Source organism: Lasioglossum baleicum, chromosome 4 (assembly GCF_051020765.1).
Source record: "Lasioglossum baleicum chromosome 4, iyLasBale1, whole genome shotgun sequence".
Classification (NCBI taxonomy): Eukaryota; Metazoa; Arthropoda; class Insecta; order Hymenoptera; family Halictidae; genus Lasioglossum; species Lasioglossum baleicum.
Window position 1 is genome coordinate 13570361 of NC_134932.1, and position 14906 is coordinate 13585266.

Below are 14906 nucleotides of genomic sequence, written 5' to 3' on the forward strand. Positions count from 1 at the left end.
TTGCAAACAAATGGCTACACGAAAGAGGTCAAGAGTTCCGAAGGCCCTGCACCTTGGAGAACCAAGCCGCGGATGAGGCAGACGTCAGGCATTGAATCTACATCGAATCGACGGATCAACAATTTTATTAGAAATGGACGAGAAGGAGATCAATCTCTTTCTCTGTTCGAGAACGATAAAAACACCATGTTGTAAAATGTACAAGGGGAGATTGACTTTGTCGTCGCAGCGGAGTCTCAAACAAAGATTCGAAACTTTTCTATCGGTCGCGCGAGCCTCGAATATTCAAGGTCCCGGATGTATCTATGTATGTATAAGAACAACGTTGTGTCTAACATCCCATTTCTTCTGAATCGTTATCGAAGTCATCAAGTTTCGATCCATCGTTTTCTTACGCGATCGTTTGTCAAGCGAACTCGGGAAATCGTTTTGTACTGTATCGACACGAAGTCCGGAGTCTCGTAACATAAACGATTCTTAGCTCTAGAGTTTTTACCGAAGCACAGCATTTAAGTGGTAGCGTGCATTAGGAGTTCAAGCAATAAAACGTTGCACGTTTGGGCCAGTTTGTCTTCGCGGGGGTCCCGTGCTAGTGGATTGCGGGAAACGAGCACGGGCCCCCGGAACAGTGTGATTGAATTCGCTCCAAAAAGAGGAGAAGCGGAATCAAGCATTCCTGTGTTCATCATAGAGTATTCTAATCGCATTTTCACCGCATCGTTCCTTCTTCTACACCCTACGCCCTACACGTTCCTCGCCCCCCACTTTCACCGGGTAATCCTTTTGTAAATAGTAGTGATATAACCGAGAATCCACGATTCCTTAAAGATCCACAGCGTGTTGTATACGAATCGCTTGTATAAAAGGGAAATAAAAAGAGGAGGAATGAAAGAGAAAAAGAGTTTATCGATGCGAATTGTCTCGGCCATGGACGGAGCATAGAATAGATCTCACCGATAGGTCTCAACACCTCAGGAAGCTTCGAAGAGCTTTCCCTACCATCTTTAACCCATAAAGAATGGTTTTAAAGTCTCCCTCTTTTAATGTAAAATAAAGCATCTTAAAACATTTGTAAAACTACTTCTTGTAGACCCATTAATCTCTCCACATACAACTCCTAATGGAGCTGTTCGCTTCTCTCTTTAAGTCTATTTTTGAAAGAAATATTTCTAATTAACAAATTAAATTTGATATGCCTAAAATATACTAAAACAACCTTCTAAAGAAAATGATCGATCAATCATAATATTATCCTGTTTGAACGCTTTAATATGTCATGTGATACGAAAACGCTGACTTTTGAATTTAAAATTGGAGCCGAGATTAAATTTTTAATTAATTACGGTTCATTTTGAACCCGGCAGAATTCGACCATTTTAAATGAGCCTAGGTGAAAATCTTTGATAATTCTTTCAAGTACAAGAGACGTACATCTCTTTGTGTACATTGTACATTGTTCGTTCTCGTGATACGTTACATATAAGATCTCTAAAATGTTAGGTCTATTTTATGCGTGATTCATGGTTACGTCTCTTTACACCAGTGATATTGACCTTAGCATGTAAGGCGTTATTTGTGAGCTTCGATGTCCGTCGTCGTTTCGGATGAAAAGAATCTATTGACATTATTCAGTAGAAGAAAGAAAAAGACATTCAAATTGTAATCGAATAGTACGTACCTTAGATGCCGCCACTGTTCTTCTCACCTTCCTCTTCGATCGACGCCACGAACAGCAGTCGTGCGCGCGGGACATTCAAACGTCTCTTCCCCCATTCAACGTCGAACAAAGAAAGTTCTTGTAAAATGTTCACCGATATTAACCGCGGTCACGAGAATATGTTCACGCTACTTGTTGCCTAAACGTACCAGGTTGTTTCCACTGGAAACAACTTTTTGCCTGGCAATCGTTCAACAAAGATATTCCACCAAAATGTAAATGCAGTAAATGCATTACTTTCACTTATTGTTAGACTTGAAAATTTGTTCGACAACGTTCACGGGCAAAAAGTTGTTCCGATTGTTTCCAGTGAGCCAACCTTAAAAACGGGAACGAACGACAAATTTTGTACGATCGCGAGCTCAACAATTAAATCCGTACGCACTCGAACGTTTAAGAGCTGTTTATTTCCCTTCGTCTAGATACCTGAATCCTAACACGGCCGAGCAAATGTTTATCTTTTCGTATATTTTATACATGCTTCAATGAAATATTTACCTTTTCCTGATCGTGGAATCAAAACAGTCAACGAAACACTTGTAAACACGTTATTCTCGAAAATCTTCTACTTTTCCCGCACAAGAATTCACGCGTCTGCATTGAACGAACGACTTGAACATAACCGCGATAGAAGAGAATATGGCGGGAGAGTAATACACGCGTTGATTGGCTGAGCGTATACCATCCGTAGACTCGGACCAATCGGGTCGGTGTTCACCCAGCATCTCGTATAAGCGCCGCCATGTGTCAGAATCATTTACAAAAGTTTAAACTGGGGGGTGCGTTCCAGTGATTTTCCAAGTTCAAATTAATAAAGCGTGTAACAGTGTTGAAAATATGTGTAATTGAATTCCGAAGCACTGCTGGTTTCGTGTTGGTGGATTCAGGGACTGGTTTTAATCAGAAGTAATTATCTGGCGGTAGTTATTATGGCACGACACAGTTATAACCTCGTCAAGATCATTGTTGGTAAGCACACTTTTCTTGTAACGTATTGTAAAATAGTGGAAAAGTACTATTGGAGTGAAATTCGAAAGTAGTACGAATGTAAATAGTACTGTAGGAGTACGCAATCATATCGTTTGTTTCGACGTTCAGTTTTTGAAATTGAACGGTATCGATCCGCGTGCCAATCAAACGAACATGATCGTGCGTTGTTACGGTTCACTGTTATCGCACGCAATCGTCGTCGTTGTTAGACCGTGTGGTCTGTCACGTCGTAGCGAATATGTACTGCGGCGATTAATCTGAACGAATCGCCAAACACGTTCCTTGCGTCACGTGTAGCTTTTAAGCTCGATCATTACCTTCATCCTACTGATAAATTATAAGATACTCTCAAGTAATATATAAACTTTACAAATCCCTCGAACTATTGGTTATTGCTGCCTGAAATAACTACCCGAATTCCCTTGCATTGGTGCATTATATTGCACCAGGTGGTCCAAATTTGCTCTATAAAATACAAGATGGCGGGTGGTAGGAGTGTACATACATTGATTTATTTATTATTTATGGTAGTATATCATGAATTATGTGTGCATGTATAGGGCGTTACACTTAACTTGAATGTCACAGGGGGAACGTGATTAGGACACTCTGTGGATGTTGGATACAAAATCAAAATATTCTGTACGAATTGCAAGAAGCAAGAGCAAAATAAACAATTGTTCTGAAGGTCATACTTTTTTTTTAAATCTCCAGGTCGTAGATGTTTATTTTCAAGTGGGACCGTACCGACGGATTTTATTACCGTCATGTAATAAATATAAGAGTCAGGATCAAGATAAACCCAATGATCCGATGATATCGGGACCTTTGTTTAACCTTGAGCACATTGTACATCTTCTTTACAGTTTCCCAACTGATGTTTGCAACTTTATTGTGTCAACTTTAATTTCTAGTATTTTTTATCAGCGTACCCAATCAGGTGCCGGAATAGATGTGTAAAAACCACACAATCACCAACTTATCCTGAAAGCTGAAGTTCAAAGTGAACGGAAAAAGGATTCCATGAGGGTCAATTATTTTGAAACGTTCAAAAGGATGTCCTCGTGTCCCGATTACACGGTGACAAAGGCTCCAGTGAAACACTAGTCCCCTATTCTAATCATCGAGTTCCAAGGCACAGGCTCTCTCTCTCTCTCTCTCTCTCTCTCTCTCGCGCTCTCTCTCAGAACGAACTTTGATATTTACCGGCGGAGCAGCAGAGTAACAGGATCGCGAACGATTGTCCGTGAAATTGACGGCGCTTTCCACGGGAAATGACGAGATAAATGCCGGCCCTAATTGCCAGGTTCGCCCATCATCCACTGTTGAAACCAGCGCGGACTTAATGTTGCCCAGCGGAGTCGAAGTATTCTAATGCAGAGGATTGTAATTTCCCAGGGAAACCGAGTTACGCAGACCTCGGGGATCTATCTTCCTCTTTCGTTCGTCGATCGGGAACATCGGCTCGAGAAAGATAAACATAGTGGGGGCGATACGAAGCATACACCTACGGAATAGTCCTCTGGATCGATCCGTATCCGGTCGTCTTCGTCTTTTCCACCGGTGCGCGGTCTCTCTCTCTCTCTCGCTCTCTACACCGACCAATCTATATTCTCTTGCCCTCCCACGCAAGCTGCCCCTTTATCACGGTCCTCTTGCTTGATCAGACCACCTCCGACTGCTTTCACCGAACCTACGCCCCTTCTCTTGCTCCTTTTTCCACCCCATCTTTTCTTCCGTGTCTCGCTGCTGTCGTTCTTCGTCCACCTTTTCATCCAGTCCGGATTGCGACTCCGGATTTGTCGATTTTAATCAACCTCATCTTTTTCAGACCAGCTTCAGGGAGGGACACGCTAGATTGGGAAAGTTTCTTCAGAGACGCGAAAGTGTCATTTCAAATTGGACGCACGATTCTTGGTAAATTGTGGACTTTCTGTGAAATCGCAATTTCGTTCCTCAAGACATCTTCCTTGATGCCACGTGTTGGGTTAAGGGCCGAGTCACGTGAGACCCTCGCGTTTATAGATTCACCAAAGTAGGTTCTACAACTGATACCAACCTGAATATTTGACCCACCTGTGCATGGGTGAATAAAACTCTGCTAATTAATAAAGAAACACGTAATAACTCGGTAATGAAATTAAAAAATTTTCTTAATCCCTCGTTTACTGCTTTACAAGTGAAATTCATCGTCAAGAATTTTCATACATATAAAACTTCAGAGTTTAATACGAAAGTCTTCCGCAAGTCGTGGACCTTGTAATCAGCAATCAGAGTATACTTCTCAGCGAAGTCTTCACCTTTTTTTAATAACCGGAAGCAATTAAAGTTCTCTGTCACGGATGTTTTCTAATTTTCCTGGCATTCTACGTCGGTAAACACGCCGCAACCGGATCTGCTTGATGTTTATTCGCTCCTTTTCCTTCCTACGTTGCCTCGAAAGTGAAACAGGTTTTTCTGCCCCGTCATTTTTCTTTGCCACCTTCCCCCGACTTTTATTACACCGACTTTTTCTTCGCATTCGCTTCCTATCCTTCTTATCCGGGGCGGCTTCCTTTGTTTACGAAGAGATTTTAGTTCCTGCGCGTCCTTCGGGCTCGAGCACGCACTCGGTTTGACCCAGTGAAATCAATGTAAAGAGAAAAATTGCAAAATTACCTGTTAAAAGCCAATTCTATACACTGGTAAATCGCTAATTTGTGTAATTAATTTTTAGCATTAAAAAATTTACAATAATCAAAAGAGGAAGTACATTTTTATTTAATCGCCTCAAAAATTTGTTCAATTAAACTACGAACCTCGAAAAATTTCAATTTCATTCTTTCGGTAGACGAACAACAATTCTGCGAGAGGAAGAAAAATGTTCGAGGAAAATTCCGAGCGGGAGATCAATCCCACAACATTAACAATAAATCGTTCATCAAAGCGGAGAAATGAACGAACTTCCATTCCGCGTCAGGAAGTTTCATTATTTTTACGAACATTTTAACGATGCCTCCCACGTTGCGCAATCTGTTATGCCGTTATGCAATCGACGTTGTGAAACGTTTCTCGATTGTTCTGTAAATCGTCTTTTCGTATTATTATCAAACAGACTCAGTTAGTTTCGAAATATGTACTGTACTAGTTCATCGAAGCTCGTCATTTCTGCCACAGCAGCATAAAAAATATTTTATATTCGATCATTTTATCTTCCTGGTTATCGATCACAATTCTACAAATTGTAATTCTAAAATCGATTAATTAGAGCGAATCGCGACGATTAGTCTACAATCTAATACGTAATCGGTTGCCGCGGATATTGTAATCGAGTCTCGCGGGAAATTAATTCCGCGCGAACGAGTTAGGAAAATTGAGGTCTTTTATTAGTTTGGATTATTATGAAAATTATGCATAATTTGCTGGCTATTTATTCGTCGCATGAACGGAATTAATTAATAGAGGTATTAATTCGCTTAACAAAGATGCTATCTGCTATATTAATTCATACGGTTGGATCACTGCGCACATTGTTCTTCAACTATTTCCCATCGATGAATACGGATTTTGGCATGGATTTCAGATTCAACCGGATTATCTTTTCTTTGAAAATCATTCGGCCGTGATCGGATTTCGATTAACTGCGACGACCAATTATCCCGTGACTTTTCTTTGATCAAGTCTAATCCTCCCGCTCAAATAAAATTTTTAATTAAAGGAATCTTGTCGTTTGACGAACTCCCGCAAAAAAATTCTTCTCCAATCTGGAAAAAGATTTGCAAGAGTAGAAAGTTCCAAATAACTATTCTTTTATTAAATAAAGCACACGGCTACAATTATAATACAAAAAGAGATGGCTTCAACGCCCGCTCACCGCTGTTCGTTCTCGCGGCCGCTCGCGTTTGTTTTTGATATGCCGCGGTCACAAGTCACAATACCGTCGCGTCGGCGCTCACGCATACACACACACACGCTTGATCGTTTGCGTCTATCGGGCACAGAAGAGTTCAAGAATCTCGATCAGGTGTTTCTCTGTACGGTTTGGCGTCATCCGTGTTCTTGAACTCGCCAGACTCCTACAGATTTTTCGAAAAATCACAAAAAGACCTTCTACAATCAGGAAAAAAAATATTCTTCTTAGATATAGCCTTTTCGAAAACACAGCTGGCGTCAGATAAGGGCTTCAAACGGGATCAGATGTACCTTATTAATTTTTAACCATGCTTTCGCGATACTGACGTGTCTATCCATAACATAATCAAGAAAGTCCTCTGCCTCGATATTCTTGACGATCTTCGATTTCATCCCCCGCCATTCTCCACAGAGAAATATCTAAAAATACCGAAGTTTTACACATATATTTCAAGAAACGTATGCACGTGTGAATGGTTCTCCAAAGGCTATTTGAAATTCAGAAAATACTTGTAGAGTATCGAAGTTCGAGTAGTATGAAGCAGTTCGCAGAGAACGGCACTTGGAAAGCAGGAAAAATTTTGGAAAATTCTTCGAGGAAAGCTTGAACATCCAATGAATATTTTAGAGGATATTCTTCGGTGCCGCTTGAAGAACATAAGAATATTCTGAAGAGCACTCTTCCGGTACTTGAAGGCTGCCTCGAAGAATATGCAAAGCGTGCTTTCAAGCGTGCTTCAGGAAAACTGCAAGATGAATTTTAGGAATAGCGAAACGGCGAAGGAAACACGAAAAATGTGCCACGTAGAAATGAAAGTTACTACAAGCCACAGTGACATGAAATATTTCACAGTGCATTCTATGTACAATATGTAGAATGCGAGTATGCAAAACGATCTTGAAATTCGCGAAAATCCCGAGAGCTTCGGCGGATGTCACACAGAGGGGCCAAGTGTTGGAGATATAAGACGAAAGAAAATGCCGATGTTTATAAATACCACTCGATTCGAGCGATACGATAATTGGACACTCGATCTATTCAATTTCATCGGTGCATGCCGCATCGGTGCATATTGATTCGACCCCCGTGTACGATCGCTTCTCGCTTTTTGCTGAAACCTTGTACGTACATACATAGATCGCTATATGTACATATAAAATTATAGTGACTCTCGTAAAGAGAACTGATCAATAGAGATATAAATGACCCACCCTCTTTTAATTGCGCTAAGACTCACATTTCAACTGCAGGCTATCGATCAGGCAGATTATAATACGTATCACTCTGATACAGCAGAGGGAAACCTTGTTCATTCGCTAATCAGCCATGATCCTAGAAAGATGTTTTGTTCTTTTTTCTGCTTGAAACGAATACTATTAAATCTATTAAAGAACCAATAAAAAGACTTAATCAACATTTATAAAAGAACATCGTGTTTTATTCGATCATAAAAATGAAATATAACGAGTCATGGGGGGACAATGTTCAATTTAGCTGCACATTTTTAAATTTAACAAAAAGGGTGTACAAAAATACCTTACTTATCTACCCTTATTTACTTGTAATCGCCCTTTTTAGGGATACAAGGAATATTACCGGGAGCAACCTCTTCCTCTATCTGAAAAATGAAACGATACCACACTTAGCACGTCTGCAATCATTTGCAGTTTTCCTCTCGCTATACCTTCCGACATAATTCGTGGAACGGTAGATTCCAGCATCATCGGCTTTTGCGTCAACTCGTGTAACGCTGTTTACCGGTGTAATAGCTCGGCGTGTGTCCCACGCTGAAAATAAATCATGATCAGCGTGGATATTCCGCCAGACCGATAACGACGACGAAGCCGCAGCGTCCAGTCCATTCAAATTCATAAGCGTATGGCAGACAGGATCCCATCTCCGCCTCTGACCCACGCCACGGTTAGGTCAAAGTTGAAACGATCCTGGTGCAGTGTAGGACAGTGTAGGATCGAAAGGCAACGGTCTCTCTCGTTATCTAGAGAACGCAGCCAACGCTCGCCGTATTACTGAATTGGCCCTGGCCGTCGGAGCGGACATATCCGCGATAATGGCTCCTAAAGGGCCGCCGAGCGTATCGTTCTCGGCATCGATCGATTCTCTACAACACGCACAAAGATCGCCATGCCAAAGGACGAAATTAACATTTCCAGGACGCGTTGATAACGTCCCAGTTGTCGAGTTACCGGTGGAATTGCGCGAACCTTCGCAAATCGCAAAACTACTTGGTCAGAATTAGGGTGACCTGTCCAACATAATTCGTGTCAAACAAAAAAATAAGCCTCCGTGGTTCTGAACGGATGAGGACTGGAAATAAATTTCCGAGGGTACACGTGAAACAGAAAATTGTTTTCTTGACAATTAGAAAAGAGAAAGAAATTAAATTCTACAGCTGATTTAAAAATGTTTTTTTCTATTTCTCGGATGCTTGAAAACTAAAACGCCGAAAACTCTATCGGACGTTTCAGTTTCAATAAAATAGCCAACCCAGACAGAGAGGCCCATCCATTATTCCGGTCGCTGTCTAACAAGGGACTGTGTCAAACACAGCTCATGGAAAATGTATCGACACAATTTTGTCTGCCACGGGACACGGTATTCTTCGGAGAAACGGGTAACAAGGTTGGTCATGCGACTCGACCGACCATTTTCGGTCGCCGATGAATCCTTTATGGCGATGAACCTTTCGTGCAGTAATCTCTCAAACAGGGATGTTCCCGTCGGTTAATAATTCCGCTGTCTACAGTACAAATATACACAAAGGAACTAAACAGATTATTCTCGTACATGCACCATACATAGTTCAACTAATATTTTCTCCGCGAGTTCTTCCATTAGCAAATACATATACACGGATGTTAATCTTGTACATTGAGTGGATTGTATCTTGTGCGTCATCCATCAGTTGATGTTGAGTTTTTGTCGTGACATCTATGAAAATAGTGGTTGTTATTTTCGGTTACAAGGGGCGAGAGATCAATCAGATGGACAGCGCTATTTTCGAACGAGAATTCTACAGTTATGCTGTATGTTTCCAGTCGGACAGACTTCCTGTGTAAATTACTGTGTACGTATTTGTCATTGAAATTGCCAAACAGCTATTTATTCGATCGTATAATATGGAGTTGGTCTCGGTTTGCAGAAATACATAGCTGAATCGAGTAAACTAATTTGCAGGGTAGTCCAATAGTATCGCATCAGTCTCTAAGAAATATACATATTTCCTAAAATTTTCCTTTAATATTTTTCGAAGATTCAGTACTATAAAATCATATCCAATGCTTGTACATATTTTTTCGCGTGGACGCGCAGTATTAGTAATCACGTAGTCCTGTGCACTTCTGGCCGAACATCGCTTGAGCGAGTAAACAAATTGATTACCGATCCATCAATTGACAAAGCCTCCATTCAACAATACTGGGGTTGGAATCGATCGGCAAGACGCGGCAGCCCGGTCGGCGCGGCGCGCGGCGAAAAGTATCCCCTTGCTAATTGTTATTTTATTCCGTGGACCGTGTCCCGCGGCGATTCAACGCGTTCTACGATCAACAGATTCTCTGTTCCCCAATACAGAATATTGTCCGGCCGGTGGTTGATTGGGAATTGGAGCGAGGCATTCGTTTCGCGCTTCAAGGATTTCTCGACGATTTCGGTCGTTTATCTGACGTGGAGCCTGTTGTTTGTGATCCTTTTGTTTGGGAAGACGGTTCACGGGGCGACGGGCTCGAACCGCACGAATAAAACCGACGCGACCACACGACCCGCCCCCTAGCCCTTTTGATTCGTTATTCACGATCCTCTGTTTACACTGTCTCTTGAATTTCTGCAACATTTTCATTCGAACACCAGATTTTTTACTTTGTCAGATTATCGAATACTTGTATGTAGTAACCCTCTGCACTCGATTTCAACATTCCACCTAGAAATGCAAATGTATTTAACAGTGTTTTTAGCACGCCGCACGTATTGGCTCCGTGAAAACGTGTCGAATAATTTGTAGAAAATTTGCGTCAGCCTCGCAGGGGTTGCTACGAGTTGGGGATGTTCCGAGGTAACATCGTGCCAAACAGAGGGAGTCTGTCGGAAGTTTTTAAACGCCTGCTAGAACACGAATTTCCCCGGGCGCGTGACAGTCAACTCCCCAAGGGTTACGTATATAAGTATATGTATACATAGACAGGGGAGGATGGGAACGCAAATTATACCGAGCAAAATATGTATTGGATGGTGATTGATTGTAGCAGACCGGAGATGGTTCAGAGTTTAATGGGGCGCGGGCGCCGCAAAGTTTAATTGAATCGGACGTGTAGTCTTTAATAAATGAAATGCGCGTTTGGGGACGACGCGATGGGGTGTAGAAAGGGGTGGCACATGTTGCTCGATTTCAACGAGCGAGCGGCCGCGTACGATCAAGGTTATCAAGCATATTTTCTGTGTTTCGCGTAAATCCGCAACTGATTAGTGCCGAAACCGGGCGAAACGAAGTGGAAATCCGAAATGGAATTTCGATCATCATTTCGCGGCTGCCCGACCACCCCGGCACGACGCGGCGGCTACTTGCCACGGAAAATTACCTGAATTATGTTGCGCAACTGTGACTAGACAAAAATTGAACACTCTGCTAAATCATGCTTCTAATTAACGTACGGGCTTTCGAGATAATAAACTGATGCCGTTTACTTCAGCTTAACCCCTTGTGCTATGATCTTTATCGATGCGTAGATTGTACGGTTCCAGTGAAGTAGAAGAAGTAGGAAATTTATACAAACTGGTTGTGCCAAGTACCAAATTGTTATTTTTAATATGTTTATATATGTTTCAAATTTTCGGGGATGGCGGTCAGAAAGAACGCCAAAAACATTTGAAGTAGCAGATCCACGAAACTCATCTGTGTATAAACCCTTCCTGCAACGTATTACGGCAATTACGGCGTCGTCGGAGCAACGACACCTCGCGAAGAGGGCGAAAACTGGGCATGATCGATAAAGTATAATTGATCCCGGCCTGAGAGGCGACGGAACCATAAGCCTGTCGGCGAAGACCGCGATAAAAGTATCAACGTAAAATGATCGACAAAGGCACGAGAGCATGGGTTTTACAGGCTCCGGTGGTCGTGCTCGATAGATGTACTACACGAGTTTACTATGAAAAGGGGGCCGACGCGACACGATGCGATGGTTGAACGAATGAAAAGACGCCTCCAACCTCGTCCGCGGGGGATAACGCAGTGAATGCTCGGCCGTCGAACAAACGACATTAAGTTTCGCGTCCCGTAAATTAGGCCACGGTGTCCCCGTGTTCCCGGTCCGTGAATGTGTCCCAGTCCCAAGAGATAGGGAAAGTTTGCCGCGCACAGCTGACAAAGGATCGCGCGCTCCCATTGTTCCGCGGCGTTACAGCTAAGCTAATTCAATTCTATTTTTCGCGACTGTCCGCCATCGGTGCTGCGATCACGCGGGAAAACACTCCGCTCGAATAAAACGCTTATTGTCCGACCATTTTTCGAATTGATTCCCGCACAATATCAACCGTGCTTTTATCGCACAGTCCTCGGTGCTCGAGCGCTCGGAAAATTACTGGTTTTTGCTGTGTGTCGAGCGTAGGATGTTGCACTGTATTTCGATTGTTGTCATTTCCGAAGATATCGAGCAAATACATGTTGCAATTCAAATTTGAACACGTGTCACGTGTAGGAAGACGCACTGTATTTCGACTGCTGTCGTTTCGGAAGATATCGAGCAAATAAATTTAGCAATTCAAATTTGAACACGTGTCGTACGTAGAATGAAGTAGATGAATGTAGGTATGTATCTATTAAAATGCTGCTACATGTCCCGTGTGGGATGCAGCACATAATACATAGTTCTAAAGTCTCTCCCGTTGTAGTTTTCGAATAAATCTAGCAACTGAAGGTATCCAGCGAAATTTTGGTACGAACTACATCGTAGTTGCAAAGTTACGAGCGTTGTAATTTCGAAATACACATACATACTAGGTATCCTATACGAAAGTTTGTAATATTGTAATTGGGAACTTGATTACGTTGTGTTTTAGTTGGAAGATAGTACATAATAGGAAGCACAACTAGCGAACAGTGAATTTGAGAATTCAGAGAAATACAATAGATTCTCGCGCAAACGAACAGTTCTGCAAACAAAGTGAAAGCCCGGAACGGAAGGGACTTGTTCATTACGCTGCAAACAAGATGGAGTCCTGATTGATTTATTTGATGTAACAGTGTTGACCCGGTAAATGATCGACCCAGATAGGAACTTGGTTAAAGTTTGTACTTACGCTACCAGTATTTCAAGTACTTCGGTACAAATAGCTTCCATTACCAACGATAATTTTTATTCCTTTCGCCACGCAGATCTGCAATCGTAAAATATGTACGTATACAATACATGCAGGTGAAATAATGCACAGAATGTTCTTAATTAAACACATTTATTGAACCTTTAATGGCGTGAATACACATCGTCGCGTCGTCCAGCGCGTGACGGATATATATACTTTTTTTTTTTTACATCATATCTGTATATATTTTTATTCATATATTTATTACGTACATAACAGAGACTCACACGTTTTCGGGGAGGCGGGTGGCCGACGTCGAAGGTTTCCAACAATCGTTATAATTCGTTTCTTCTTTGTACTGTATCAAAATTTACAAAGTTCGTTTGGATTCCGTTCGTCGGGTTCGTGTAGCTTCAAAAATAGTTTAAAAACTCTGTTTGCTGCAACGCTTTTACCTAGAACGAGCGCTTCGATATCTTGACCGCATTCTCTTGTTTCTCTTAAAGCAATATTTCACTCGGTTACCTTGCTTCTACACAAAATCCATACGAAACGGAAAAGATTGCAAAATCAATCACTAATCCGAACTGAGCAAGATGGATATGTCGCTTCTTTCGAGAGCTGTACTCACAATCTTTGCAATTCGAAAAATCAGCAAAAGTTTTTGCAACTTGAAAAGCTGCTCCCCGCTTTAGCGATTAAGCAGGGTCGCCATTGTCGCGGCGCGCTAATCCGGGTAAAAGCTTTGCCGGCGAGAACGTTCGATATTTTTACGTTTAACGTTTTTATAAATTCTCAACGATCGACGTGTCTCTGTCTCCTGCCCCCTCCCCGAATGTACGACATCGTCGATAGGTCGATCGCGCGAAAATAATGAATAGATAGAAGGTACAGTGTTCCACGAGGCGGAATCGCAGAGACGCGTCTAGAAAAATATATGTAGATGTAGGACACACACACATACAGGATGGTTCAGAATCTGCTATGCAGAAGTTTCGTTTCCCCGGGGAGGCTAGAGACATGCATTACGGCTGATGAGGTTTTTTCTTCGGACACATTCTTAGCATCCACAGTTCTCCCCGGTTTTCGTGACTCCGTTCCTGCTCGGCCACCTAAAGTCTCCCTTATTATTATGTAATACCGAACGGAGTCGAAAACCGTGGTCGATTCTCATCTATGGTCTCGACACGATCACGCTATCGATCATTCTTCCATAAATACACGATCGCTTTTATTTTACCGATAATATTGTATTACATAATTGCTCCGTGGAATTTCGCGGATGCTTGAATTTCCCAACTTTTCATTCTCAATAATCCACCTCCCTCTGATTTTCACATGAAAATTATTTCGAGATCCGTGGACAATGTATATTCACGGTGGAAGCAGCTTAAATTTGACCTCTCGTAACGATTTTGCAACGCGTTACATCGCAGGCTGTACCGTTCCATTTAAAACATCCTATCGTTGTACAGCTAAAATTCTGTCAAAAAATCCAGAAATCTACGTGAACTTTCTCGATCGTTACAACGTTGCAGATTGTTCTGCGTGCAACGTTTATAGAGTAAACGTTTGCACGTCCGGTTTCCATCACGAGCGAAACTCAAATAACAATACGCGCGTACCGGCTAAAATAAATGTTTCCCTTACCGGTAACTATATCGAAGGTTTTTTTTTACCCTGGTATTCCTCAGAAAATGTAAATACATATCCCGGTCAGCCGGGGAATACATATATTCAGCGGGCGAAAGGTTGAAAGTTTGATCCGGATATGAAAACTCTCGTAGAGCGATCGATAGCGGGTCGTGTCGTCCGGCTCGAGTATCTACATACTTCCGAGTATTTTCGTCGATATTGCCGCCGCGCCGCGACTACGGTCAGGATTTTATTGCGAAAATCTCGCACCGTCTCGCCGACGATATGCATCGCGCTCTCGCGTGCACACTTGGTTCCTCGTTCCAATATCATCCCCAGGCATTGCGTATCAGATGT

General features: G+C 42.1%; 4 protein-coding genes and 1 long non-coding RNA gene across 8 annotated transcripts in view; 3 read left to right on the plus strand and 2 right to left on the minus strand.

Moving 5' to 3' along the window:
• Positions 1-14906, plus strand: part of LOC143208351 (prolyl 4-hydroxylase subunit alpha-1-like) — a 214685-nt gene that overhangs the window by 180534 nt on the left and 19245 nt on the right. For both annotated transcript variants that reach the window (XM_076422738.1, XM_076422739.1), the window contains one exon: positions 1-14906. This exon is cut by the window's right edge and continues 19245 nt beyond it. In XM_076422738.1, the coding sequence (XP_076278853.1) occupies positions 1-95 (95 nt within the window). In that variant the 3' untranslated portion in view covers positions 96-14906.
• On the minus strand, positions 198-12922 carry LOC143208367 (uncharacterized). The gene is made up of 3 exons (XR_013008894.1): positions 7109-12922; positions 6890-7018; positions 198-6796 (listed from the first exon to the last, which is right to left on the minus strand). It is a non-coding gene; the product is annotated as an uncharacterized LOC143208367 (long non-coding RNA).
• Positions 2545-14906, plus strand: part of Stumps (DBB domain-containing protein stumps) — a 76371-nt gene continuing 64009 nt past the window's right edge. Inside the window, exon 1 of the mRNA XM_076422720.1 lies at positions 2545-2686. The gene's annotated coding sequence lies outside the window, so the exon portion shown is untranslated. The remainder of the gene's footprint in view (positions 2687-14906) is intronic.
• The window catches only part of LOC143208364 (uncharacterized), a 30274-nt gene continuing 19245 nt past the window's right edge, over positions 3878-14906 (plus strand). The window contains exons 1-3 of the mRNA XM_076422776.1: positions 3878-4013; positions 4106-4270; positions 4539-14906. The exon at positions 4539-14906 is cut by the window's right edge and continues 19245 nt beyond it. Of these exons, the coding sequence (XP_076278891.1) occupies positions 3994-4013; positions 4106-4270; positions 4539-4746 (393 nt within the window). The 5' untranslated portion in view covers positions 3878-3993 and the 3' untranslated portion in view covers positions 4747-14906. The remainder of the gene's footprint in view (positions 4014-4105; positions 4271-4538) is intronic.
• The window catches only part of Jdp (DnaJ domain-containing protein), a 14407-nt gene continuing 12548 nt past the window's right edge, over positions 13048-14906 (minus strand). For all 3 annotated transcript variants that reach the window (XM_076422771.1, XM_076422770.1, XM_076422772.1), the window contains one exon: positions 13048-14906. This exon is cut by the window's right edge. The gene's annotated coding sequence lies outside the window, so the exon portion shown is untranslated.